General features: G+C 41.7%; 2 protein-coding genes across 3 annotated transcripts in view; both read left to right on the top strand.

Annotated features, from left to right (window-relative positions):
• Window positions 1-27,216, top strand: part of VPS35 (VPS35 retromer complex component) — a 252,384-nt gene that overhangs the window by 74,324 nt on the left and 150,844 nt on the right. The window lies entirely within an intron of this gene.
• C19H16orf87 (chromosome 19 C16orf87 homolog) overlaps window positions 1-27,216 on the top strand; it is a 50,387-nt gene that overhangs the window by 15,674 nt on the left and 7,497 nt on the right. The window contains exons 2-4 of one of the 2 annotated variants that reach the window (XM_032778095.2): window positions 447-543; window positions 2,648-2,830; window positions 22,484-22,619. In XM_032778095.2, coding sequence (XP_032633986.1) covers window positions 447-543; window positions 2,648-2,830; window positions 22,484-22,619 — 416 coding nt within the window. Of the gene's footprint in view, window positions 1-446; window positions 544-2,647; window positions 2,831-7,058; window positions 7,591-22,483; window positions 22,620-27,216 lie in introns of those variants that run through there. The other variant, XM_032778096.2, reaches the window with a different exon arrangement.

Below are 27,216 nucleotides of genomic sequence, written 5' to 3' on the forward strand. Positions count from 1 at the left end.
CAAATATCTGCCTAAACTACCTTTGGTAAATGAAACAACCAAACAATCATTCATTCATTTTCTGATATTGCCGTAAAATTAATCTGAAAAGTTTTCAAAGTAAATCACTTAAAAAATGTATAATGTGTACATTTTAAAAATGAACCGTTCATCTATCTCTGAGTTGTGAAGAACATGTATTAAGGTTATAACAACCAACAAGAATGCACTTTTATGTAGAAATCCATGATTAAATTGAATCTTCCTGACTAGTGATTTAAATCAAATTCACCTTGTTACAAAACTTTATGAACTGCACAATAACATGGAATACTGTTTGGGGTATAAACAAAATGTGAAGAATATCTTGGAGGTCACATGTGCCTTGTATTTGGGATTTTTTTTTTTTTCTTAACAGAACAACTCTTGTGATATTTCAAAATCTTATTTTCCCTGCTTTCTTTCAGGTTCCTGTTGCATGCAAATCGTGCCCTTGTGGCTACATATTTATTAGTCGAAAGCTCTTGCATGCCAAACGTGCTGAGAAGTCACCACCCACTGCAGGTAAATCTTACTGAGGGGCTTTCCCTTTCATATTTCTGCTTTTGGAAGAAAAAAATGAAGAGCATGGGAGGCCTCCTGTGTTATAAACTTGGACTTTTGTCAGTTCTTGTTTCTTTTACACTGGGGCAAGGCAGACTTTAAATGCAAGTTAATTTTTCACAAACTGTGAAAGACAAAATGTGGTGTTTTTGCAGCCTTGCTTGGTTGGTAGTGATATTTTATTCATTGTTTATCTTTTAGCTGCATGCTTATTCACCATGCAAATATAATTCCCTGCAGAAAGCTTTTGATTAATCCTACTTAGAAGATAAATGTCTAGAGAAGCCAGATTTCATAGCACTTGATGACTGAAACTTGTTTTGTTCAAAAGTAAATTCCTATTTTCCCTTTTTTTTTTTTATGAGCTGCATTGAATTTATTAACTCAGTCCTGAAATAGCAGAATGTCATTTAATGCTTTGTATAACACGGTATTTTGGAAGAACTTAAACTAAAAGCTACTTAAGATGTTCTTTTTAAAGTATGCAGTAAAATAAAAAAAATGTATTTTCTCAAATTCAAGGCTTTCTGCTGATGTATATGCAAAGGAATCAGTTGGATGCTTTCTAGCATGATTCACGTTCTCCTTTATGTTCTTTGTTAATGGTTTGCCTACCACTAATAGGACATTAGTCAGAACAAATCCCCTTCAGGGAAGATCTCAAAAGAATCTGATTTACAATTGTAGAAGTTCTTCACTTAAAAGATTTACAGGATCAGAATAGATTGTATAGTTAGTTTAATCTGAAGAGAAAATGTTCCAGTTGTCAACTTTAGGAAAATATAAAGTGGTGATGTCAGACATGTTGACTGTTGCAAGCTAGAGGCAGTGGGCTTGTGTTGGAAGGTGTGACTGGTATTTTTTCCATTCTTTAGCTAATGGTTGATAAATGAAACTACTTACCAACCAGTTAGATGCATTAAAGGCTTTATTATGATTATGCAAGGCTCTTGTGTAATTCCAGTGTGAAAGTGAATTAATATATCTGGCTCTCCTGTCAAATATATTCACAAGCTATATCCTGCCATCTAGCTGTGGCATATGTCCAGTCTGCAGTAAATTGGGAGGTGGGACAAAGGGAAAGTAGTAGAATGAGGTCCAACTGATAAATACCAAAAACTCTCGGGTGCAAAATTTGGAAGCTTTTTCCCAAAACTAGCATGTGATAAGTGTGAAGGCAGCTTGACTAAGGCTGTGTACAGACTGCAGCTTAAGGTGTGAATAAGCCACCCCCCTAAGTGACGTAAGTTACACTGACCTAAGCAGTGGTGTGGACAGTGCTATGTCGGTGGGAGAGCTTCTCCTGCCAACGTAGTTACCACCACCACGGGCTGAAGTAATTACATTGAAAGGCGAGCTCTCTCCCATCCACTTAGAGCGTCTGCACTAGCAGCGCCGCTGTAAGTTCTGAAGTGTAGCCACAGCCTGTCTCTTTACAGCTCCTGACAGAATGAGACCTAATGGTAATTGGAGCTTCTAGGTGCTGCTGTAGTAAAAACTGAGTGTACAGTTGAATTGGTGTCTTCTGCTGAATTGTGTAATATGCAAATAGTTTCAGGAGTGAGGGCAAAACAAAACAAAAAATAAAGATTTAGTGTTTGCGTCTTTATCCATTTCTTAATAGTATTTGGGAACACCTGGAATGAGAGCAGTGACTTTCCGCACATCAGAAGTGATGCATCAGGAACTTTTGAAAACTGTCCTGAGCAGTTAGTTTCACTGACTTAAGAACTAAGCATTTCTTATGCACTGTGTTGCTAATAGATGCTCCTTATTAGTTGCAAAATGTTACATAAATGTCATCATAATTAAGACTTGATCTTTGTGATCAAAAAATGTGGTATGTCTGTGCCTTTGCCTGAAACAACTTGCTCAACTCTCAACTCAGGATGTTGTGCAGATGCAGTCGCGTGTTGTGAACTGCTTCAGAGATGTCTATTGTGCAGGAACTAATCATTTTTGTTAAGAGATCTAAGGAAAGAGGTGGAGTGGGGAAGAGTTGAGACTGAGTAACTACAGAGACTTGAAAGCAACCCTAAAATGTTCTCTTTATTCATTTATACAGAAAACAAGAGTGAGGCCAAAAGGAGACGAACAGAGAGAGTTAAGCGAGAGAAGATAAATTCTACAGTAAATAAAGACTTAGAAAACAGGAAAAGGTCCAGATCTAACAGCCATTCAGATCATAGCAGACGGGGACGAGGAAGACCTAAGAGTGCCTCAGCCAAAAAGCATGAGGAAGAAAGAGGTATGAGAATTAGGAAACCTATTTGGGGAAAGTAATTTTTGGTTTTGAGGATTTTTTTTGAGTGGTTTGCTGTCATTAACCCAACTGGTGACATGTTTTAGGCTCTGTCTACACTGTGCTTCCATTGTTAGAACTTTTGTTGCTCAGAGGTATGAAAAAAACACACCCTGAACGACAAAAGTTTTAACAACTAAAAGCTCTGGTGTGGACAGTGCTTCGGCATTGAGAGACACTCTCCTGGCGGTGAAGCTACCGCCTCGTCTCTTGGGGTGGTTTTAGTTTGTCTCCTGAAGAGCTCTTTCCCGGCAACAGATAGCGGCTGCACTGCCCACCTTACAATGACAGCTGTGCCTTTGTAAAATGTGCAGTGTAGACAAAGCCTTAGTTCAGTAGCGGGTTCTCTGTAACTTGAAGTCTTTAAATCGTGATTTGACGACTTGAGTAACTCAGTTGAGGCTGGGGATCTATTACAGGAGTGGGTGGGTAAGGTTCTGTGGCCTGCTGCAATGTGCAGGAGGTCAAACTAGAAGATGATTGTGATGGTCCATTGTGACCTTAAAGTCTATGAGAAGGAAGAAAAAATGCTGCAGTGACTGTTAATTTTTTTCTCCAGACCAACACTTGGGTAATGTTATGTGTGGGAAGGCTAACTCATTTCCTTCAAAGAAGCAAGAACTGTTGCAAACATCTGCTTCTGATAAGATCCAGTGGTCCTTCACAGGCTTCTAGGCATAAGCAGATTATGTGCAGGGATCAGAGAGGATTTCCTTCTTCCTGCTGTCTCCATGATGAACCTTTACACTGGCTGCTTCAGAGAAAAATCAATCAGTGTGGTCAGCTGTGTAAGTCACTGCTAGAAGTAGGATACTAGGCTATGTCAGAGATTTACACTCTCCTTAATACTGAGAGTGTGTTGAACATCTCATAGCTAATTCTCTTCAGATGCTCTTGGTTCACATGGTATTTCAGACGAGATAAAGGTGCTCCAAATGAGGGTGCCAAACGAATTGGTATTAAAATTTTATAGTATTTCTTGCATTTGAGGGAGAACACATCCAACTCTTTATACGCCACAGTGACAAATTAGGCTGCTCTGCTTAATTGTCAAAGAAAATAATTAATATAGTCAGGATTGCTAAGGAGCAATTGGACAGAAATAGCATGACCTTCTTGACAAACTATTATGACCTGTCATATATCATACTTCTGTTAGGAGTAATAATAGAGGGCGGGGGTTTTCAAAAGCGGTCACTTGGGAGCACAAGTCCTGTTGTCTTTTAACTTTTAAAAACTCACTCTCAATTTATCTTGTGTTGGATCTGTCCTGGTCTCGATGCTTAACAACATGGTAAGACATCAAATATGCACATCTCTAAGTAGTTCCCGGCTCTTTACTATGCATCTTTTGTGGCTGTGCCTCTTGGAACGGCTGTTACCGAGAGCCTGTTGGCATTTCATCTACCTTTTATCTTTAGAGGAATTCAGTTGGGCCATAAAAACTTCATCCTGAAGCTTGGTGTACAAATATGAGGATTTGGAGAAGAAATATGTAAGGAAAAGTTGCTCTTTTAGAACATCCAGAACTTTCATTTAAAATTACTTGTGTAAAAAGCACTTTTGGACGCTTAGCATACTGGTCTGTTTTTCTGTGCTGTTGTAACTTCAAAACCTGATCTCCGAGTTTGTGGGTGGGTGGACATTAGTCCATATTATGCAATAGGCTCTTTTAGGTCTTTTCAAACTTAAATATTTTTTCTTCACTGTAAAAATAAAAGAACTGCTTTTTCATAGTGATTTCACTGGTTTTATTTATTTATTTATTTATTTTAATTCCTTATCCAAAACTCACTGGAATTTTGATTCTAGAAGTGGCAGGCAATTTCTTATGTTTGAAGAGAACACATTGCTAGACCCTGCAAAGGGGGTGTGTTGCTGTTTCATTGATATAGTTGAAATCCTGGTGGAATTCCTCAAGGGCTTCTTTTCCATGGGTCATTACACAAACTAAAAACTATTTCCCCATGCTAATTTTTCCCCCTACTGTTACTTACACCTTCTTGTTAACTGTTTGAAATGGGCCATCCTGCTTACCGCTACAAAAGTTATCTTCCCTCCTGCTGGTAATAGCCCATTTTAATTGATTGTCTTGTTAGAGTTGGTAAGGCAAACCCCATCTTTTCATGTTTTCTATGTGTGTGTAATATACAATCTTTCTACTGTATTTTCCACTCCATGCATCTGATGAAGTGGGTTTTAGCCCACGAAAGCTTATGTCCAAATAAATTTATTAGTTTCTAAGATGCCACAAGTACTCCTCGTTCATTTTATTTTGTATATTTTGAATACATCAAATCTCCTGCCATGCTTAGCAAAAAGGAGTTGGAAGAAACCCAGAAATGCTTCTCTGAATATGTTGACAATTTTGGATGTCTGAGCTTGTTTGGGTTAGAGTAGTGTGAAACAGGAAAAAAAAATGGCTGCAAGCCAGAAATCTGAAAAGTATTTCATATAGAATAATTAGCACTTACAGTGCTTTCTTCTGGAACAGTGTACAGAAATGCTTCTGGTGTCCCTGTGATCTGTTTTTATAAATGGCAGGAGCGAGGAACTAAGGCAGGGAGAGATAAAGTGGCTCCCCCAAAGCCACACGGAGGGAAGAGTTGTTGGTATAGCTCTGGGTTCTTAGCTCCTGACTTCAAGCTGAATGCAGCAGATGGTATTGCCTCTCACCACACCAGAGATCCAGCTGAAATGACCTGTATTCCCAAGACTGAATGTGTTTCGAATTCTAGTACAGAACTAAAACAACCTTCTCATAGCTTTGCATTAGAACATCTGTGCTGACTTTTGATATTCCAAGTACCTCATGAAGCAAGCTCCTGTGTAGTGAAACGTGGGAAGCATAGTTGTATAGGTGCCTTGAGGTTGCTAAGTAGCTTTCAACAGACTTTAATGTTCAGCTGTTGAGTGGGGAGAAAAGACGAGACAGGCCAAGTCTTCAATCCTGGTGGTTTAAGGATTTGCGCACTCTTCTCATTTAAGTTCATGGTGAAATGACAAATGGTTCCAGACTGAAGTCTAAATACTGATTGTGTCTGGACACCATTATATACTTACAGGGACACTGGTAGGTTAAAATAAGCCGAACTTTAAACCTCTGCAGCGGTGATCCCCCTTAGCTGTGAGCCCCATTCCCAGTCCTCTAGAAATACCCACGTGAGGGAGCTCTAAGTAGGTGACGTTAGGGGATCTCTGTGGATTCCCTCATGGAGTTCTAGACTATCCATGTATGCTCTCCTTCCTGCAATGCATGTTACCCCTGCTCAGCTTCACTTAGCCCTTTCTGGCTACTTGACAAAAAGAAGCTGATGAAAGAGCCTCTGTAATGCTGGGCAATTATCAGGGAGGAGCTCGAGGGATAGACTGTGTGGGTGGGGTGCTGAATTAAGAGGTGGCTGTGACAGAGCTCTCATTTTATGGACCTTATGTGTGCCACAAGAGAGCCCGGCAGGGTTGGAGCGCTGCAGCAGGTGAGCTCCCTGATGGCTCACTCTTGCACTTAAGTGACCCACCTGCAGCCCCCTCCACTCTCAGTTGGCTTGTCTGGGTGAAGCAGGCTCCCTGGGGTATTAACATGTCCCATGTCAGGAAAAGGCTAGTGTTCCTGAAGTGCTGGAAGTCAAACTCCTAATGGTGCTTTGAGTCTTAAGTCCTGGGTTCTTCTGTTGGCTCTGTCACTAATTTGCTCAGTGATCTTGGACAATTTACTTAACCTTTCAGTATCTCACTCTCCTACCTATACTACAGGGAAAGAACTATCCTGCTTCTTACTGGTGTTGAAACCTTCGTTTTATAATACATCGTTTGTCCTTTCATGAAAGGTGCTATTTAAATGTAACATGTAGAGAGTTGTCTGTCCCTTGGAGGAAGAAGCATTAGGCAGCATTAACTACTCTTTTTCATTTGTGTGTTAGGAGTCATTCATATGATGTTAGGCTGAGTCATCTTTTCTTGTCACTGAAGACTAGGCATTTGTGACATATTTTCAGACTGTTGATTCAGTGACTTCTTTTCCCTGATGGGAGCTGCTTGTCTGTAATACCACTTTTCAATACTAATACCCATATTATTATAATTTAATATCTGTGTAACTTTTGTATACGAACTTCTGATGCAGGAGCTGGAGAAAAGCTTTTGTTTCATAGTGACTTTTCTTCTTCTTCTACAGAGAAACAAGAAAAAGAAGTTGACATGTATGCTAACCTTTCAGATGAAAAGGCTTTCGTGTTTTCAGTGGCCTTGGCGGAAATAAACAGAAAAATTATCAATCAAAGGCTTATTCTCTAACTCATCAGCACAATCTGACTTAATTGTATGCAGTATGGCTAGCATATTTCCAAGGTGTCATGGACTCCCGGGAGGCATATTGCTTTCATCAACCAGGACCATAGCTTTTCCTTGTTAAAACTGCTGCTGTTTTGGAGCTCACAGACTTGCGTGTCTGCACATCAGCAAGAAGCAACATTGTCAACATTTTAGTTCTTTATGCCTTGGAGACTAATGCTTGATGAATGCACAGAGAAAATGCACCATTTCCAGAGCACTTTGTTAGATTTGCTGCCCAGAAATGCAATATTTTAAATACTTTCCGAAATACTTTTCTTTTTTAAAATGAAATATTTCAGATTTTTCAACTATATTACAGTTTACATATGTATAGTTCATCTAATCTTTTAATAAATTGATATTCTGATATTTTATTGAATTGGAAATTAAGTACATTTGTAACAGGACTTATTTAAGATGTCTTGATCTTATTTTGCTTTTAATTTAAGAACCGTTACTCATTTTGAAGATGGTTCTAGACAGTTATTTTGATCAATAGTTCTGGTTGTTCATTTTATAGATTTAATGTGGTTAAGCATGGAAGCAAAGCAGTTCCTTTCTCAGGATCACCTTGCGTGGTGACTCATGTTCCATATGAACTTTCCTTAGCACAGAGTTCGCTTTATATAGTATTTGCTTTTTAACCCAGATATGCCTTTCTGAGCCTGATTCCTTAAATTTAGCAGAGTCAAGAAGCTGAAGTCCTAGAGTAATGATTTTGCACCTGGTAGCTGCCAGCTGCATCTCTTTTACTTAGTAATGATCCAAGGGCATCAGAGAATTCCCAAAAATGAGGGTATAAGGGTCCAGGTGCTCTGGATGCCCCGCCCCTGCCCCTCTTCTTCCCCTGGATGCCACAGTGGGACCAGGAAACCCTGCCCTGCCCAGGGTGGGGTGGGGCCAAAAGTAGCCCACTGCTCGTGTCCCAGCACCCCAAGACTCCCACCCCGGGGCAGATGGAGGGACCCAGGCTCCTCACAGATGCCTGCGTGGTTCTCCCTGACCTGGCTTTAGCTGCATCACAGGGCCTCGGAGCTGCATGGGCAGCTGTGGGGAGCCAGTGCAGAGTCATGGACCCTCCATCTACACCTGCCTTGGGCTAGGCGGGGAGCCAGGACAGGGACATGGGCCAGGGTTTGCTCTCAGCCCCCTCATACTGCAAGCAGGTGGTGGGTCTGTATGGCTCCCACAACTGCCTAGTCTTTCCAGCCAGGCTCCACCACCTACTGGCCTGATCAGGGGTGGAGGCCTTCGGGGAGAAGAGGAAGGGAAGTGGGCAGGGTCTGCCATGGGGGGAAGGTGGCCAGGCCTGTCCACTTCCAAAAAGTGGGAGGGCTATGGCCCCTTCTTCCCCCTTTGGTTCAGCGGTACTGTAAGGATCTCTCCCACCCTTTCAGTTTTCCTTGTTATTGCTAAGGAGAGAACATAGGTATTCTATGGTGCAGGCAAACCACTAGATTCTCTTTAGTTTGTATAGAAAGAACAGAGACAAGGTAGGTGAGATTATCTTCTATTGAACCAACAAAAGATATTACCTCACCCACCCTGTGTCTCTAATCTCCTGGGACCAACAAGGCTACAACAACACTGTGTACTAGAATGAAGAGTCACTCGTTATCTTAAGCTGGTACTTGTTACCCGAGCTTAAATTATATTTTTGTAGTCAGTCATTTGAGTGTTCAGTTTCTAGCAGTAACATTCACATCTGAATGTTGATCAATATGAATCTGTAGAAATTTGTCAAGTTAAGTGCCAGTGTTGACACCAGAACAAATAGATGTAAACTAGCTATCAATAAGTTTAGGCTTCAAGTTAGACGAAGGTTTCAAGCTATCAGGGGAGTGAAGTTCTGGAATAGCCTTCCAAGGGAAGTAGTGGGGGCAAAAACCACACTGGCTTCAAGACTGCACTTGATAAGTTTATGGGAGGAGACAATATGATGAGACTGCTGACAATGCGTGTAGCCGATCTGCAACTGCTAGCAGCAAATATCTGCAATGGCTGGTGATGGACACTAGATGGAGAGGGCTCTTAGTTACTACAGATAATTCTTTCCAGGTGTCTGGCTGCTGGGTCTTCTGTGCATGCTCAGGATCTAACATCACTATATTTGGGGTTAGGAAGTAATTTGGCCCCAAATCAGACTGGGGGAAGAGCCTTGATATTTTTATTTATTTATTTATTTATTTATTTTGTCTTCCTCTGCAGCATGTGGTCTGGGTCACTTTCAGATTTAAACTAATGTAAATGGTGGATTCTCTGTAATTTGAAGTCTTTGAGGACTTAGTAACTCAGCCAAAAGTTAGGGGTCTGTTACAGAAGTGGGTGGCTGAGGTTGCAGGAGGTTAGAGTAGATTGATGGGTCTGTTCTGGCCTTAAAGTCCATGAACTTATGAGTCAAAAATAGATTTTGGAAAAACATCCTAATTATATTGATAATTATTTGTTAAACAGAGTACAGAGTGTTTCACTAAATATTACAGTGCAACTTGAGTAGTTGCAGCTCATTTTACACATAGTATTACTCCTGGGGGAGTTCTGTGCCACTGTGTGTGCATAATTAATGAGCTGTGCATATTTCTAACTCTTTTTTTAAGAAAAAAGCTTCTACTGGAAAGTTGCTGTAGTTTCACCTTTTGCCTACCAAAGGGCGCTGCAGAGATAAAACAGCAGCAGCTCCCAGCCAGCTAGGGAAGAGAGAGAGCCTGCTTTCTTCACAGCGCCTGTCGGGCCAGGTAGGGAGATAGCATGGGGCTGCTTGGGGCAGACATGGGGTCACAAGGGCTAGTGGGGGAGGATAGACTGGGGCAGGGGCTGAATGGGAGTGGAACACAGGGCCACCGGGCAGGAGGGAGGTGCAGGGCCCCATGGTGATAGGGGAGGGATGCAGGGCCACATAGCAAAGGGGGAGGGTGGCTGAATTGGGGCACAAAGACACATGGGGATGGGGAGTTGGGGGCAGGGCCACATGGGGATGGGGGAGTGGATGTCTGAGTGGGGGTGGAGGGACACGTAGATAGGAGGTGCAAGGACACATGGGGGTATAGGAACACGGGGATGGGGCAGCTGTGCCTGTCTGAATGGGAGAGGCTAGGGGTCAGCCAAGGTCTGCATGGGGGAAGCTCCTCTCCATCCCCCTTTGCTGTCCCTCCAAAAACTATTCCATACTGTTCCCACCCATATACAACAACTCTCCAAGTTCAAACCCAGGCTCCTTCCTAGCAATTACTTCCCTCTTCCTCCTCTCCTCCATTACCCTTTGACTTCCCCAGGCCTTTGCACCGCTTCTGAGAGGTGCGAGAGATACGGTTCTGTATTGTAGTTTAAATGAATTATTACTTAGTTCTGTATAACTATCCCCAGTAAGGAATCTTTGTCAAAAAACATTTCCTGAATCTTTTTTGTTGTCTGTATTGTTACAGACATACTTGCTGACATTTATTTTGAAATAAATGACCAAAAGTAATTGAAACTGGTGTGATTATATTGTGTTAGCAAATAAAATATGCAGAATTTTGCAGAATTTGAAAATATTGTGTGCAGAATTTTTAATTTTTTGGTGCAAAATTCCCCCCGGAATAACGTAACTTCTAAATTGACTCTCTCCTAGCTGTGATAAAGTCTTTGTGAAACATTAAATGACACTTCAAATTTTTTTGCACCTTTCACTCAGTGTTAGTCAAGTTGAGGCTATTTCAAGGGATACAGTCAAGTATCTTAGGTCTCTGGTTAGACCTCCCTTAATATTGTTAGTCTCGGAGAAAGGCTTATCAAAATGCTTTTAAAAAAAATTCCATTATTTTTTTATGGTGAAGAATAGTTAATGAGGCCTTGCTGCAGAACTAGCCGATAGAGTGGAGTAAAGATTTACTAACAAAAAAGATTCCTAAACCCTGCTGATACTTTCAATACTAGTATATGATAAAAAAGGAAAAAGGTATGTTAATATCCGTTTCATTGAACCACAAGGAGGAGAGGAAATGGAAATTTGTCAATTGGAAAAGTAAAACATACGGAAAATTACTTCAATTTTAAACTGTTATTATAAAATGATGGTGTCCTTTTAAAGAAAGGTGTGGATAAAAGCATTTAACCTGATGATCTATACAGGAATCACAAATAAGACAATTTTCTTCACTTTAACATGTAGGTTTTCTGCTTTCCAAATCTATGTATGGTCACAGATGGCATGTAGTAAGGAGAGACAAAGACTTAGCTGAGTGGAATTCCATATGATATGACTGCTAAGGTTGGTAGCTGAAGCAAATCATTGTAAATGAATGCACTTTGAAGTGCATTGAAATCTAAATAAATGCAATGCAGCAGTCCATGTACTAATCATCAAAGCAGTAACCTAAAGCTAATGACTGCTAAATGATGATGGGAAAATAAAGGTGGGGGAGGGAGTAGAATGCAATGTCTCTTAAATGTAGCTGTGCCTGTTTAAAATAACTGACTTCAATGGAAAACATTTACTTCTGAGAAGCAAGACTACAGTGTGTAAGATTTTCAGATGCAACTCTGTCTTTTGTACACGTCTTATTTCAATTCTAGGCCCCCTCTCTGAATCGCCTGAAAATATTTTGTAGCCAGATTTGTATTTCTTGCATTCTTCAATTCTGGATATTTTAGCTCCCATCTTCATATAAAAAAATCAGATTCCTAGATGAAAGTAAATGGAAGTGTTAGGTCACAATTGTCTTCTAAAATAATTAGAGAAACAATAAGGTTCTGGAGGCAGAATTCTCAGGATTAATCTAAGAGTCTAAAATTTTCCTCAGAGCTTCATTTTATCATTTACAGTTTATAAATAGCAGCATGTAAACCAGAAAGTGAATTATCCTTTCAGTTGGTTCAGAGCAATTAAGATAAAAGTATTCACTCATTTAATACTGTCTGATATATTGCTACATTACTTTGCTGAGTAAAAAAAATTTTGGGGACTGAATCATTCATCTGGCATTTGTTGCCTTAGCACCATCTTGAGAATGGGTAACTGAACTGCCTCTGACATAGGCTGTTCTTTTCAAATGATATATGAAAGGGAGGTCTTGATTACTTGTAATCAGTAATAATCCTCTGTTTTCTGAAATGTTGGGGGTGCAAATGCCTGGGTCCTAAAGCTAACTATGGCAACTGCACAGGATCTCCAACTTGCCATAGGACCTTATCTAGCTCCCACTGAAGTATTTTGGGATCTTTCCATTGATTTGAATGGGAGTGTAATCTATCCCCTAGATACTAACAAAACAACTGTGCAGCTGTAGGGTAGCTGGAATCTTTGGAAAGATACTAGTGTTTTAAATGGAATCAAGCCCATTAATAGGTAAAATATGCCTCCCTTCCACTCCTGCACATTAAGTTGCATAACAAAGTGTATAATTCTACAAGATTAATCTTGCCTTCTGACTTCCATATCAGATATAGGACTGTAGGTTGTGGTTCACATGTGCTGGAATTCCAGTGAGCCTCTTGGACCTTTTAAAACTGGGACCTACAGTTGCAGGTCACATACTCTCTCCTAGTCACGTATGCAGTGTGGTTGTAGCTGTATTAGCCCCAGGATAGTTGAGACACAAGGTGAGTGAGGTAATATCTTCTATTGGACCAACTTCTGTTGGTGAGACAGACAAGTTTTTTGTTTACACAGAGTTCTTCACATCTTCAGAAGAGCTTTGTGTAGCTCGAAGGCTTGTCTCTCTGACCAACAGAAGTTGGTCCAATAAAAGATATTACCTCACCCACCTTTTCCTAGCCATGTGCCTTACAGATAAATACACAAAGCTTCCTGCCTCTTATGAGAGACTCAGGGTGAAAAAAGGACCAAGTTAATGGGGGCTCTACACCTGCCAGTAGAAGGTCTGAGAGGAGGACACTTTGAAGAAGCAGGAGCTGGCTGGGAGGAGCTGGAAGTCTCCACTTGGGATGGCTTGGAAGTCCTGGTTGGAAAATGAAAAGAACTGTAAAGCCCTGGAGGCAAGCCCTATCACAGTACCCTAAAAGGCAGCGAGACTGTTGTTAGTTTCTTGGTTTTATTTTTTTAATCTGTTTTTCTTAATTAATAAAGCCCTGAGCAAAGGCTTTGGAGCATTGTTTCACGTACCTGGCTGGTGGGTTGGCCCACCAATTTACAGTTAATCATGGAGGTTAGACTTGCGTCAGTCTGTCCAGTACCTGTCAATTTTCCTTGCTCATTTCCATCCCCAGAGCATAATTCAAGGGAGGTCATATTTATTTTCCAAAGCATACAAAGTTAATACTAATGAGTGTTGTAGACTTATGAAAGCAGTTGAAATTAAACAGCTGGCATTCTGCATTCATTTAAATTCTTCCTACGTGTGGTAGTACATGGACAGACTTGTAATGATCTGTGCAATCTGACAGACATGCACTGTTATGTCTCACCTTACTGTGGCCAGCGAATGGACACCACAAATTCTAGTAGGTAAGATTTTGTAGTCTCTTGGAATGAGAAGGAGCAATGCATGTATTCTTGCAGTTCTTATTGGATTACTCACTACTCTGTTAGATGCCAATGATGCATGAACGATGGACAAAATTATGCCTCCATCAGGTTTGAGTGTAAGTGCACATACTTTCACTTGTATTTGCAGCTGGGGATGATACTTATACTAACTAATCTTATTGAGGATTCTTGAGAATTTAATAGGCCAAAGCTGAAACTTTTAAGGCTTTGATTTGTGGCATATGTCAGTGTCATGAGAAGCTAAGTTTAGGACATGCTTTAAGGGTTTCTGACACATACAGACAACAGAAAATAGCTGTAACCAAAGATAGAATACTAGATTGTGTTTATGCATATAAGCCTAGTTAACATGTGCTGAACTGTATCATAGTATTTGGTCCGAATTGGTTATCATCAATATCAAGTTTCAGTTGGAACACTTTTAGAGCCAAGTCTTAATCCATCCTACAAATGTCCTTCAAAACCAAAACGAAAATTTTCCAAGTCTTAAAATAATAGGAATAATTCATACAAATAGCTCAAGAGGCTATATTAGAAGACCACATGTGCACAAGAGAAAATATTAAAGAGCTTAACAAGGGTCTGTCTATTACTGTTCCTTCAACACATACTCATGGAAAATAGTTAATTTTATTTATTTATTTATTTGTGAGCATGCCATCAATGGTTATATACTCATCTAATCGGAAAGTCGTAGCAACGCCACGTAATTTACCTAACCAGACAGACTAATGGGCAGTACATGTAATGTATATAAGATGCTTACAAAACTATTCAATAATTAAGAAATTAAAAAGAAAACTGTTTAATTACAAAATAGAGGAAGTTAGTCTGTTAAATTATGCATTGTGAATTTGCTCATAAAATCTCACCACATCTAGGACAGCTAAATCAATAATCTGTTTGAATAGCTTGGCATAAAAGCTTATATAGAGTTGTATTTCATGTGCAATATTTTTTCATTCTGGAAAATCATTTGAATGTCTAAGAACTCCAGAATTGTTTACTGATGCTGTCATTCTGTGATTATTTCTGATGTGTTTTTGTTACATTGTAATGAATAAAATTATTAAGAAACAGATGAAGTGGGCCCTTTGGGGTACATTATGAAAGCAGAAGTTCACACTCTTGATCCCAATTTTTGTCTGTTCATGTGGTTATATCGTTGGACTGAGGGCAAGTCATTTGGCTGATGTCTGAGCCTCTCACGCTTGCAAGACATTTGTTTCTTTGTTTTCACATGTTTTTTCCCTGATCATTTAATGAGTTGGTTTGACTCTTTTAAAGGGTGTGACTGATTTTTCTACTGCTTCTTCAAAAGATTCTTAGAATACAATTGTAGTTAAGGGCAGAAATCAGGAAATACTTTGTTTGCTTTGCCTCTACTTTAACCTACCTCTTTCTTAGATTTAAATTATTTTGATACAAAGGCATATCTCTGAATGAGATTGTATGAGGCCTTTTAATCACTGTTGTTATTTCACATAGGTTAGTTTCAGACACTTGCTAATGTTTGGGTTATAGTAGTGCTATCCATTCTTATCTTGATGTCAATGGTATTGATCGTATCAGTAAGCAAAGTAAATAAAGAACCATCTTTCCAGACTTTTAAATGTTCTGTTTGAAATCTAAGACATTTCTTGCCTTTTTGGACTGTTTTGTTTCTTATCTATATACAATTACTAAGTAAATGTTCAATCTTCACTTCACCAACAGTTCAGTAGAGAGTATTATTGGGCAAACAATCAGCAGTGATCTGGAATTTAAATCATAGCTTTCAAAATAAGGACATGTTAATGGTGACAGCACTAATTTAAGAACTTTCCTATTTCCACTGTGCATCTTTCAGAGACTTTTTTTTTAAGCTAACAGCTTGTTTATCCATGCACTTGTTTTTTTTCCCAGTAAGGATGAAAATAATGCTTAGTACTTTTCATAGGCAAAACACTTTACAGAATGGAAATTAATCGTTAGGGCACCCCTCTGAAGTAGATAGTACAACTTTACAAATGGGGGAAACAGACACAGAGATTAAGTGATTTGCTCAAGGCCACACAGCATTTCATTGTCAAGAATTTAGATTAAGATCTTGCCTTCCAGTCCTGTGTTCAAACTACTAGATCACACCTTTATCATGTTTTGATACAGTTATCTTTAATATATTACAAACTAACCAATGTCTTTAGCTAAGTTACCAATCACTCTGTAAGTTATTAAATCTGGAATTTTGTATATTCAATTTGTTTTCTACTACTTTCAGTTTTTTTGGTCTTATTTTGGACAACTCATCTCGGTGAAGTCAGTTTCACTTTTGATAACCATGCATTTCACTTTCAGATTCTATACTTACATTGCAATTCCTACAGAAGAGTCTTAACATAAAAATATGTTTGAATTAAAAAATGGAAGCATTTCTGTTGGACTTGTTTATTTTTATAATACCCACATTTTGGGCCCAGTTTGAGTTAGTTCTCCTTTTATGGTACCATGGTCTTAATTCCCACTGAGAGTAAAACAAATATTTTTTTCTTGTAATGTGCTAACATTATTCAATTAAGTTTGTTTTTTTCCCTTTAAAATGAATAGTTCTTTTTAACCTTCATAGAATTCTTTTTGTGACTTCGGTGCTGTTATATTTACATAAGATAATAAATGCATATTTAACAAAGTAGGTGTACAAACAACTTTAACAATATTGTTGTAACATCAACCATTGCTATTAGTATAGTATTACATCAGTAAGTATTCCTGTGGTAAGAGGTATGTATTAACAGGAATGGAAATCTTTTCAAAAACTATTCCACCTGTCAAACTCCAAAAGTATTCTAGTATGCTATCCTATTAAGCAGTTAATAATACTAGTTTAACGTGTTTTGATTATCTCCCTTTTGCTGTGACATTAAACTGAGCCAATTTGAGTAGCTATAGTCTCTGGCACACTTGTAATGGAAAACATTGCTTTAATACAGAGGTGGCAAACTACAGCTGTAAAACAGAGCTGTTTTAAACTGGCCCGCAAGTCGCACCACCTGGCTCGGCCCTGAATTGGTGCTCCAGCCGGGGCGCTGGGTTGAGGCTGCACCAGATGGCTTTGCCCTGCTCCAGCCGGGGCTCTGGGTCGGGGGCCGCACCAGGCGGCAAGGCCCCGCTCCGCTGGGGTGCTGGGTCCTGGAAGCCATGGCATGGTCCCGCTCTGGCTCCTATGCACTCCAATGGGTGCTGCAGGGGCGGAGCCTGTGGATGGGGCAGTGTGTAGAACTGCCTGGCCGCGCCTCCATGTAGGAGCCAGAGAATGGACATGCCACTGCTTCTGGGAGCCGATTGAGGTAAGCGCTTGCTCGTAGCCTGCACCCCTTGAGCCCGAGCCCCTGCCCCTGTCCGAGCTCTGATCCACCTCCCGCTCTCCAAATCCCTTGATCCCAGCCTGGAGCACTCTCCTGCACCCCAAACCTCTCATCCCCAGCCCCACTTCAGAGCCTTCACCCCTAGCTGGAACCTGCACCCCTGCCCCAGCCTTGATCCCCCTCCTGTCCTCCGAACCCCTTGGTCCCAGCCCAGAGCATCCTCCTACACCCCAAACTTCTCATCCCCAGCTCCACCCCAGAGCCCACACCCCCTCCCGCACCCCAACCCCAATTTTGTGAGCATTCATGGCCTGCCCTACAATTTCTGTTCCCTGATGTGACCTTCAGGCCAAAAAGTTTGCCCACCTGTTTTAACATCTGCTTTAATTCCTTCACTTACCTTTATTCAGTTATTGATCTCTTTCTGTCCCAAACTATTGCAGTGTAATTGAAAATGTATGCCAAACCCTGAAATCCAAAACCATCATTATACCTTTATATGCTTTAAAATAAGACATTTTGATTTATAAAGGTATTGAGTGAGGCATTGCACTGCTCTGCCGTATTTTCAGATATGGCTCAGACACCTAAGTCAGTTAGGCATTGCAATATTGAATGGAAGAATGCCTAAATACCTTTTAAAAATCTGGTCTTTGTGCCTTATATTGCAAGAGGTATTGCAATATTACTGGGTCATAATATCAAATAGAATGAATCCACAACTCAGATTCTAGTTCTTTGCATATGCCCTATTCTGTTGCTAGATGGCAGCATATTTCTAGAAAAGTATTGCAAATCCATGGATACTTGCTACTGGAACTAGAAATAATCATTTTAGCTTGCTTGCTTTTTCAGTGCAAGAGCACCAAAGATGTTCATGTTTTTTTAAAACAGCCCTTGCTTATCTGAGCTGTAAGTTTAGAGCTGTAAATGCTGTTAATGGGAGTTATTAGTGGCTTTCCAAACTGAAAAGGAGTGACTGTCATCAACTGTTTCTGTGATGTTATGTCATACAGGGTCTGTCTACACTGCAGTAAAACACTTGCAGCTGGCCTGTCAGCTGACTCAGGCTCACAGGGCTTTGGCTGCAAAGCTATAAAATTGCAGAGTAGCTGTTTGGATTCAGGCTGGAGCCTGGGCTCAGGGACCCTGCTTTGGGACCCCCCAGCCCCCAGACAGCTGTCCTTCAATTTTATAGCCCCCTAGCCTGAATCAGCTGACATGGGCCAGCCACTGGTGTTTTATTGCAGCGTAGAAATGCCTGAATAGATGATCATTGCTCGTTTCTACTGTCGTCCATCAGTGTCCCAGATAAAAGGAGAGCAATTCTAACCGTCAAAAATGGCTTTAAAAAGTGCAAATGCTTAAGAATTATTTTGTTTTATTCTCACAAACATCTGCTCATTTTCTTGTGTTATAATAGGAAAGGAATTGAAAATGGGACAGATTCTGAAAACAAGAAAGGAAGATGTGTTTGACATGCTAGGATGGTCCCGTGGTGAGGGGACAAGATCTAGAATCAAGGGACCTAGATTCTGTGATGTTTCCACAAACTCGGTGTAGGTCCCAAAGGAAACTACATACCAGTTTACGCCTCACATTCTTCATTTGTAAAATGGTGATTGTCACTGTAACAGGGCGACAACTGCACCTGTGTCCCCTCTCTGGTCTATTTTAACTGCACCCTCTCCAGCTGACTGGCTTTGTGCCTTTACCATCTCTGGGGTGGAATCATACTCTTACACAAGATACTCTGGCCCATGATCCGGTCTGTCAACTGTGCTTATCCAGCAGATCTGACTGGGTTTGGTACCTGTGGTGGTTCTCTGCAGCAGTCTGTGTCCAGGGGTGTGACTATACTGCTCAGACAACCTGCTTAAACCAAAGTATTGTTCAATCACAACAGTAGGAATAAAGCATAAGAAAACTAGACCTTTTGTTGTTTTAAAATCCACACGTCTCTCTTACCTAGAGTCTTGCCATCCTTTGACAGAGACCCTAAGCAGCCTCAGTTTCTTCAGTCACCCCAACTTCTGGCATCTGGATGTTAGTCTGTTTCCCTTAACTGTCTCCCAAACTGCTGCTGCTTCCCTAGGGAGTTTATCACTTTCAAGCGAGCCAGCAGTCCTTTGTCAGTTTCTTGGGTCCTTTTGTACTGCTGCCCAAAACCACTTTGTGAGCTCCCCAGGGGCTCAGAGGTAGAGCCTCAAAGTATCTTGCATTGCCCCTTAATAGTTTGCCGGGGTGCTGTCTTATCTAGAGTTGTTGTTTGTTTCCCAAGAGCCCTGTTGATTTAACAACCCAATAACTAGGTCGACTTACAATATTAATAAATTATTCCAGAGCAGTTGCACTGCATCCACAGTGATAATATATATCTGCCTTAGGGAGGTATTGACACTACAGTAGTCTGGATAACACTGAAGGAGGTGGAGCAGGAAGTCCACATAAGAACTCTTCAGCCTTTGTTTTAAGGAGAGTTCTTTTCCATATAGCAAGCCCACTCACAGTACCAAATGTGATTAGATTAAATTCCGTAGGGGAGGGGCATGTTATTGTATGATTTAGGGATTGTCATACCAGAAGTCCATCTAATTCACAATCCACCCCTTGGTAGTGGCCACTACCACATGTTTCAGAAAAAGGAGCAAGAAATCCTGTAGTGGACAGCTGTTAAGTAATTTTTCCTAATCCCATCACTTGATGGTTGGTTTCTGCCCTGGAAGATGAGGGTTTATGTCCTTCTAATATAAGAGCTAATCATTATTATTTTTGAATCTTTTAACATAGAATGTAACTATGGTATTTTTCTACTGCCGTAAGACAGGATACTGGCTAGATGGATCATTAGTTTGACCGGTATGGCCATTCTTTTGTAGGTGTTCTCATTATCTCTACAACTGTCAAATCCCTTGTTGAATCCTAAACTCTTGGCCTCCTTACCATATGACAATGCTTTTCACAGGCAAATTATGTGCAGTATAAAAATACATACATTTTTCTCTCATACATTAAAAAAAATTACATTCTCTGAATGTTACCTTATTCTTGTACTGTGCATAAATAGAATCATACTTTTATTTTTCTCTTTTAAACTAAGTAGTCCCACTTTTTTCAGTTTCTCCTTATTCGGAAATATTTCTAGGGCTGTAACCTTTGTTGCCTCTCTCTTCATTGGTTCCATTTCTGCTATATCGTTGTCAATAGAGTGCACAGAAATGAACACAGCATTCTAGATGAGGGCGTACCATTGAGCTGTGTAATGGCTGTCACATTTCAGGGCAACTGCACCTATAGTCTCTCCCTATGGTCCCACAAGGGCACCAATTCTAGGCTCCTGGCTTCTCAGCCATCACTTTTTTTGGGTGGAGACTCGTATCTCCTCCTCCTCCTGACTGGGTTCCAGGCTGCAAGTTCCCTGCCTGCATTGTGATATCCTCAGCAAGCCAGACTGCCTGAGCAGGTCAGTCTGTGCTTTTTCTTTCTCTTCAGTGTTATGAACAATGTAATTGTCGGCAGTTATAAGTTACTGCACAGCCCTTGACACATGCACATCTACTCTTATGGTAAAAGCATTATAGAGAAAACATATATAAAAATAAAAGTTTTCTATGCATGCTAAAGGCTTACTGGAGGTCACCCATCAGTCTTATGGGACTTCAGTAGGTCCAAGTCCTTCTAACCCTTCCCAGGAAGGATTGGGACACCCCTTGGACAGAAGGTCCTGTTCATTTGTTGGATCAGAAGGAAGGCCCTGAGTCTGTTTAAACTCAGGCTATTTATCCAAAAGTTCATTCTTTGTCTGTTGATCTCTTGAATCCAGTTTGAACAAGTATAGGTGAATCCTTTGGAGTGATGGTAGTACTTCTCTGGAGGTGTTATAACCAGGGTGAATTTGCCTAATCACCTCTCCACTGTTCTTTGTTCCTGGTCATCCACCTCATGGAATTACATATAGTCCCTGGCCCACAATGATACATAAACTTAATGGAGTAAATCTCCCAAAAATATTGCAGGAAATTGCCATATTTGTCACAATGGCATATTTTTATCTCATCATTTACACTTAAAAGTAAACCAAATGTTATGACCATTACTATGCATTGAGCAGAAACTTTTAATTAACTGTCCACTCAGGAAAAAGACATGGGCATCATTGTAGTTTCAAATAACTTAAAATCCAGGATTCTGTAAGTCGTTCAAACTGTTCCTGCCAAGATGTAATACCTTGCTTTTATCAGTGCTGAATTTCATCTGTCGTGCTGTCCATTCTTCTAGTTTTACTAGGTGCCTCTGAAGTCCCTTATTGTCCTTTCTAGTCTAAATCTTGTATCACTCTACCATTTAACAATGCTGCTTTTTCTTGCCTTCCTGCCTTGTTTGCTTTCTGTGACTCAGCTCTGGTTCATTAAGTTTTCTGTACACTGAGTCTGAGGGTTTTAACTTCCTCACTTCTAACTTCAGGGTTTTTAGATTAACGTCCTTTTTTAAAAAACAAAACAAACAGGAAAAAAAAAAATCTCCCCTTTCCCATGTCAGCACAACAGTATTAGTTTTTCCTTCAATCCCTCCACTGAGACTGATGGAACTTATGTGGCTCTTCACTTCATATTCTCCTACTTCAATGAATTATGCCGTTCATCACAGTGAGAGAGATTCCTTTCACTAAACTAGTATACAGAATGTTTAAAGCAAATTGTTTCACTCTCTCTCCATGTGAAACTGTTCTTCCACTAAAAATTCTTTAAGTACTTTTATTTTAGACTGTACAGGTTCCATCTTTTTTTCTTAAGTTTTCAAGCTATTTTAGGGCAAATTCTCCCTGCATATCCATGCAACTGAATTTGACTTCAGTATTCTGCTCTTTCTGCTTCTTCAGAACTCACATTAAACATCCAGGGATGATTCAAGCATATAGGGAGGGCAGAACATCAAAGATGAGATCCAAGAGGAGGATTTTGTTTCTGCCTTACTTTGACTTGTCTACTTTGAACATGGTTTATGACTGGTCCTTTGCTTCCATCGTTTTGAAGCGGAACACAGTGACTTGACTAATGTACTCCAATAATGCTTAGACACCTCAGGGATATGCACCATGTTTTATGTCTAGCTTTGTAAAATACAGATGGAGCTGACTACAATCAGTAAATAAAATAATTACCATTAGAAAAAGTCAGATTTTTTTCCTGCTGCAACAAAGTGTTGTTTGTAGCTGCTAATTGTTGAAACTAGATGTGGAACCTAAATGAACGGTAAGCAATGTCGCTCAGACAGAAGGCATGACACAGATGTATGTGCATTCCTTACCCCTTCCCACCCCACAAAGATTGAAATGGTTGGAAAAATGAGAGATCTTATTTGAGCAAACATATTGGTCTGCAGATTTGAACTTGAAATTGTACTATCACCACTGGTTTCCTTTTCAATCTCCTTCAGCTTCTCCTGGGCTGGGAGTGTTTCACCAGGTAAATTTTCTTCTCTGCCATCTGTTTGGTTTATCCACCAGCATGGAGAGGGCAGAATCTTCTGAGTCAGGGCTTGTGCTACTGCAGCTGATCATTAGGATGCAGAGGTGAGTGCTGTCTTCCTTGCAGATGCCCCTTTGCTGCTGTTAATGTCATACTCTTCTGGAATTATTATTTCTGTGTCTCAGTTCTCCTTACCCTTCAATACCTTATTGTTAAGTATTTTAAATTTATTTTTTGGTGTGGCTTGGCATTCTCGTATTGGGCCTGATCCTGGAAAGTGCTGAACACCCACAGCTTCTATAGGCCTGGTCTACACTACGCGTTTAAACTGATTTTAGCAGCGTTAAACCGATTTAATGCCGCACCCATCCACACTATGAGGCCCTTTATATTGATATAAAGGGCTCTTTAAATCGGTTTCTGTACTCCTCCCCGTCGAGAGGAGTAGCGCTAAAATCGGTATTACCATATCAGATTAGGGTTAGTGTGGCCGCAAATCGACTGTATTGGCCTCTGGGCGGTATTCCACAGTGCACCACTGTGACCGCTCTGGACAGCAATCTGAACTCAGATGCACTGGCCAGGTACACAGGAAAAGCCCCGCGAACTTTTGAATTTCATTTCCTGTTTGGCCAGCGTGGAGAGCTCACCAGCACAGGTGACCACGCAGAGCTCATTCAGCACAGTAACAATGCAGTCTCCTGAGAATCGAAAAAGACTCCAGCATGGACCGCACGGGAGGCACTGGATCTGATCGCTATATGGAGAGGATTCCAGTGGCTAACAGAACTCCATTCAAAAGACGAAATGAAAAAATATTTTGAAAAATTTCCAAAGGCTATGATGGGAAAAAGGCCACACCAGGGAACTCAGTGCAGTGGCAGAATGGAAAGTTAAGGAGCTCAGACAAGCTACCAGAAAACCAAGAAGCAAACGGAAGGTCCGGGTCAAGGCCGAAACATGCTGCTTCTACGCTGAGCTGCATGCAATTCTAGGGGGTCCGCCACCTAGCTACCCCACCCCTGTCCGTGGATTCCGAGGTGGGGGTTGTAATCTCAACCATGCTCTGAGGATTCTGCGGAAGGGGAAGATGAGGAGGAGGAGGAGGGAGGAGGAGGAAGAGAAGAGACTGACGACGAGAGCACACAGCACTCCGTTAGCCCCAACAGCCAGCTTTTTGTGACCCAGACGGAATTACCCTTCCAGCCCTCCCAAGCCACTAGCCCAGAGAGTGAAGCATGGAAGCGACCTCTGGTGAGTGTACCTTTGTAATATAAAACGTGGTTTAAAAGCAAGCATTTTTTAATGATTGATTTGCCACGAGGGCTTGGGGATGCATTCCGTGGCCAGTAAAGTTACTGGAAAAGTTTGTTAACATGTCTGGGGATGGAGTGGAAATCCTCCAGGGACATCTCCGTGAAGCGTTCCTGGAGGTACTCCAAAAGCCTTTGCAGAAGGTTTCTGGGCAAGGCAGCTTGTGCCGTCCACCATGGTAGGACACTTTACCACGCCATGCATGTAGCAAGTAATCGGGTATCATGCATGACAAACACATAGCTGTGTATGGTACCTGGTTGATTGCTGGCATTCAAGAACATCCGTTCTTTATCTCGCTGTGTTATCCTCAGGAGAGTGATATTTGTTCATGGTAACCTGGTTGAAAATCAGGAAATTAATTAAGGGACAGAGATGGCATTCCTACTGGGCTGTTTGCCTGTTGCTTAAAAGAAATATACTTCCTTGCACGTAGCCAAGCAGGGGAGGAAATAGCGCGAGCTTTTTCGCGTTTGGCTATCAGTGATCTTCCCTGCTACCAGCCACGCAGGTGGAAGGGGGGGAAGGGGGGTGATGAGCAGTGATCTTCCATTAATACCAGTCATGTGGTGGGGGAGTGATAAAGCGATCATCCCACAGAATTGGAGCGGGGGTGGCTCTGCTGCTGCATGTTAACAGGAAAGAAGCATCACTGAATGAGATTTGCTTGGTTTTTGGGTAAAGGAGGGCACTGTGTCCTATGAAGGACTGCAGCCGCAAGCCGAAGGACCAATGGCTTACCATCGGCCTCAATGCAAGCTGTAGAATAACTGATGCCCGGGAGCCTTGCGTCTGTGAGATCTGTAAACCACAGCTGCAGGCACTCAATATTAATATGCAAAATGTGACTCTATGTGTAAGTGAAATCACATTGCTATTGTTAGAGGTGATAGTGTTGTTCACTGCTGAAAGAGGTATAACCATTGTTCATGCTAACGAATAATCTTTCTTAAATATTCCTCCCTTTTTTTCCCTCCCTCATGCAGACATTGCACATTTTTCAAGTCTCCCTACTCCATTTCCTGAAGGCTATCTCAGATAAGGCGGAGGAAAAAGAAGACACGAGACGAATTGTTCTCGGAGATCATGGAAGTGACCCTCAAATGAAAGAGTCATCTTGAATGAGTTATTGAAGGACTGGTATCACAATTACAGAATGATGCCAGTTGAACGTTGAGGAAAGGAGGTAACGCTTGAGATGAGAGGTGGCGCCATGAAGATCAGAGGTGCTAGGCAGGAAGATAATGTGGTGGCGGGATTGCAACGCTGGGGTGCTGTGTGGTCAACTGTATTTCCGCTGTCTGGTGGACTTCAGGGAAAGGAGCTCAGCGGTAGGTCACAGAGTCCGCTTGTTCTGCCCTTGTGACCTGTTTAAACCACAAGCTCACCATGTTCCATATCTTCCTCACTCAGACATGTAGAACTTACATGGGGGAAGGTCTTCATGCACCCACCCACTCCACCCCCTAGATAGCCCAAACCAAAAGGCTGTTATTACATTGCAATATTTTTAGATTAGCCTTTCCTCCCTCCTATTCCTCCTCCCAAACCACACCCGGGCCGATACCTTGTCATGTTCTCTCCCTCTTTTTATAATGACTTTAATAAAGAATACATGATTTTTAACCCACGATAGTGACTTTATTTCCTTAAGCAAGCTGTAATCGAAGGGGAGGGCTGGGCTTTGCTTACAGTGAAGGAGTCAATCCAAGCGGGGGGGTTTACATTCAAGGTGAAACAAAACGCAACGGTCTCACACTGTACCTGGGCCGTTGATGAAACTTGTTTTCAAAGTTTCTCTTGATGCGCATCGCTTTTCCTTGGTGTGCTCTTTTAATCGCACTTGGTGTCTAGGCTGCACTAATCAGCAGCCGAGGTTGATTGCCATCAGCTCCCACCCCGCCATAAGGGGGGTCTCCCCCTTACTCTACACTAGAGATGTGGAGCACACAGCAAGCAGCAATAACAAAGAGCGACATTGGTTTGGGCTGGGTCTGAGCGAGTCAAAGTACATGTGCGGCCCAAGTCGACGCCTCTCTAAATGGCCAAATGCCACATATCTCCACCACCCAATTTCTTGCACTTGCCCAAGCCTGTAGTTTGAACAGCTCCATGATACTTCCAGAAGCTGTCTGTTATGCTTTCATGAGCCGTGCATCAAAGGGGTAGCTGGATCTCCCAGGATAATACAGGCATTCCAACATCCCCCAACTGTTGTTTTCCCTGGTCTGAGAAGTAATTCCCTCTGCTGCAGCATCGTCTTAAACAGGTATTAGTAGTGTTCACTAAGACGCGAGGCGTCATTGCACAGTTCTTCCCGGCCTCCCACCGTGGATGTTTGGTGCAACGTCCCTTGTTGATTCCACATCGTGCTTGCAGCACCATTGAAAAGTACCACTTTGCCCGGTTTTATTGTACCTGGAGGCCCTGGTTGCTCCTGGTGCCCTCCCAAGATAGTGAATATGCCATTCATCTGTCGCCCCGCCCCACAGTTACGGTGAATCCCATTGCTGCAAAGCCATTCCACTATGACCTGCACGTTTCCCAGAAGTCGCAGCCTTTCGTAGCAGCGCTTAATGATTGCTTTGGCTACTTGCATCACAGCAGCCGCCACAGTAGATGTATATATCCCACATCCAAAATTGATTCCGACTGAACCGGTGCCTGGTCTGGTGTCGCAAGCTTCAGAGGGCTATTGCCACTACTTCTCAACTGTGAGCGGGTCTCTCTATTTGGTAATATGCGTTTCAGGCAGGGAGAAAGCAAGTCACAAAATTCGCATGAAGTCCCTTACCCGCAATGTGCGACAAGTTTCGAGCCTACTGCGAATCGTCCCACGCCCCAAAACTATTGTGGTCCACACAGTCTGTGCTTTGCTTTCCTGGGCCCGAAATTTGGCGTTATTCAATAGCTAGAACCTGCCCCATTTACCAGCAGATCTCCAACAGCACAGAGCCTAGCGGTATTGAGAGAATTGTGTGTCCATGTCCTCACTACGCCTCTCATTCGCCGGCTGCTGCATTAGCCGCGCGCCGCACTCCTTCGCCTGCCGCTTTGCAGGTTCCCGAGTTCAGCATAGGATGCACGAGATGCGTGAGGGTGTTTTCAATGTCCACGATTCGGTTGTTTTGATCTGAAGCAGGGTCCATGCTTACCATGGTATGGTGTTCTGCACAGTTCACCCAGGAAAAAAGCTGCGAAAATGGTTGTCTGCTGCTTTCAGGGAGGAGGCCGTTGAGAGCATGTACCAAGAATCACCCCAGACACCATGTTAGTTGCCCTCTAGAGCATGGGATCTCAACCCAGAATTCCAGAGGGGCGGGGGAGACCTACGGAACTACGGGAATATCTACCCACAGATTGCAAATGCTAGCCTCGGACCATGGA

The sequence above is a fragment of the Chelonoidis abingdonii genome, chromosome 19, assembly GCF_003597395.2.
Source record: "Chelonoidis abingdonii isolate Lonesome George chromosome 19, CheloAbing_2.0, whole genome shotgun sequence".
In the NCBI taxonomy this organism is placed as follows: domain Eukaryota; kingdom Metazoa; phylum Chordata; order Testudines; family Testudinidae; genus Chelonoidis; species Chelonoidis abingdonii.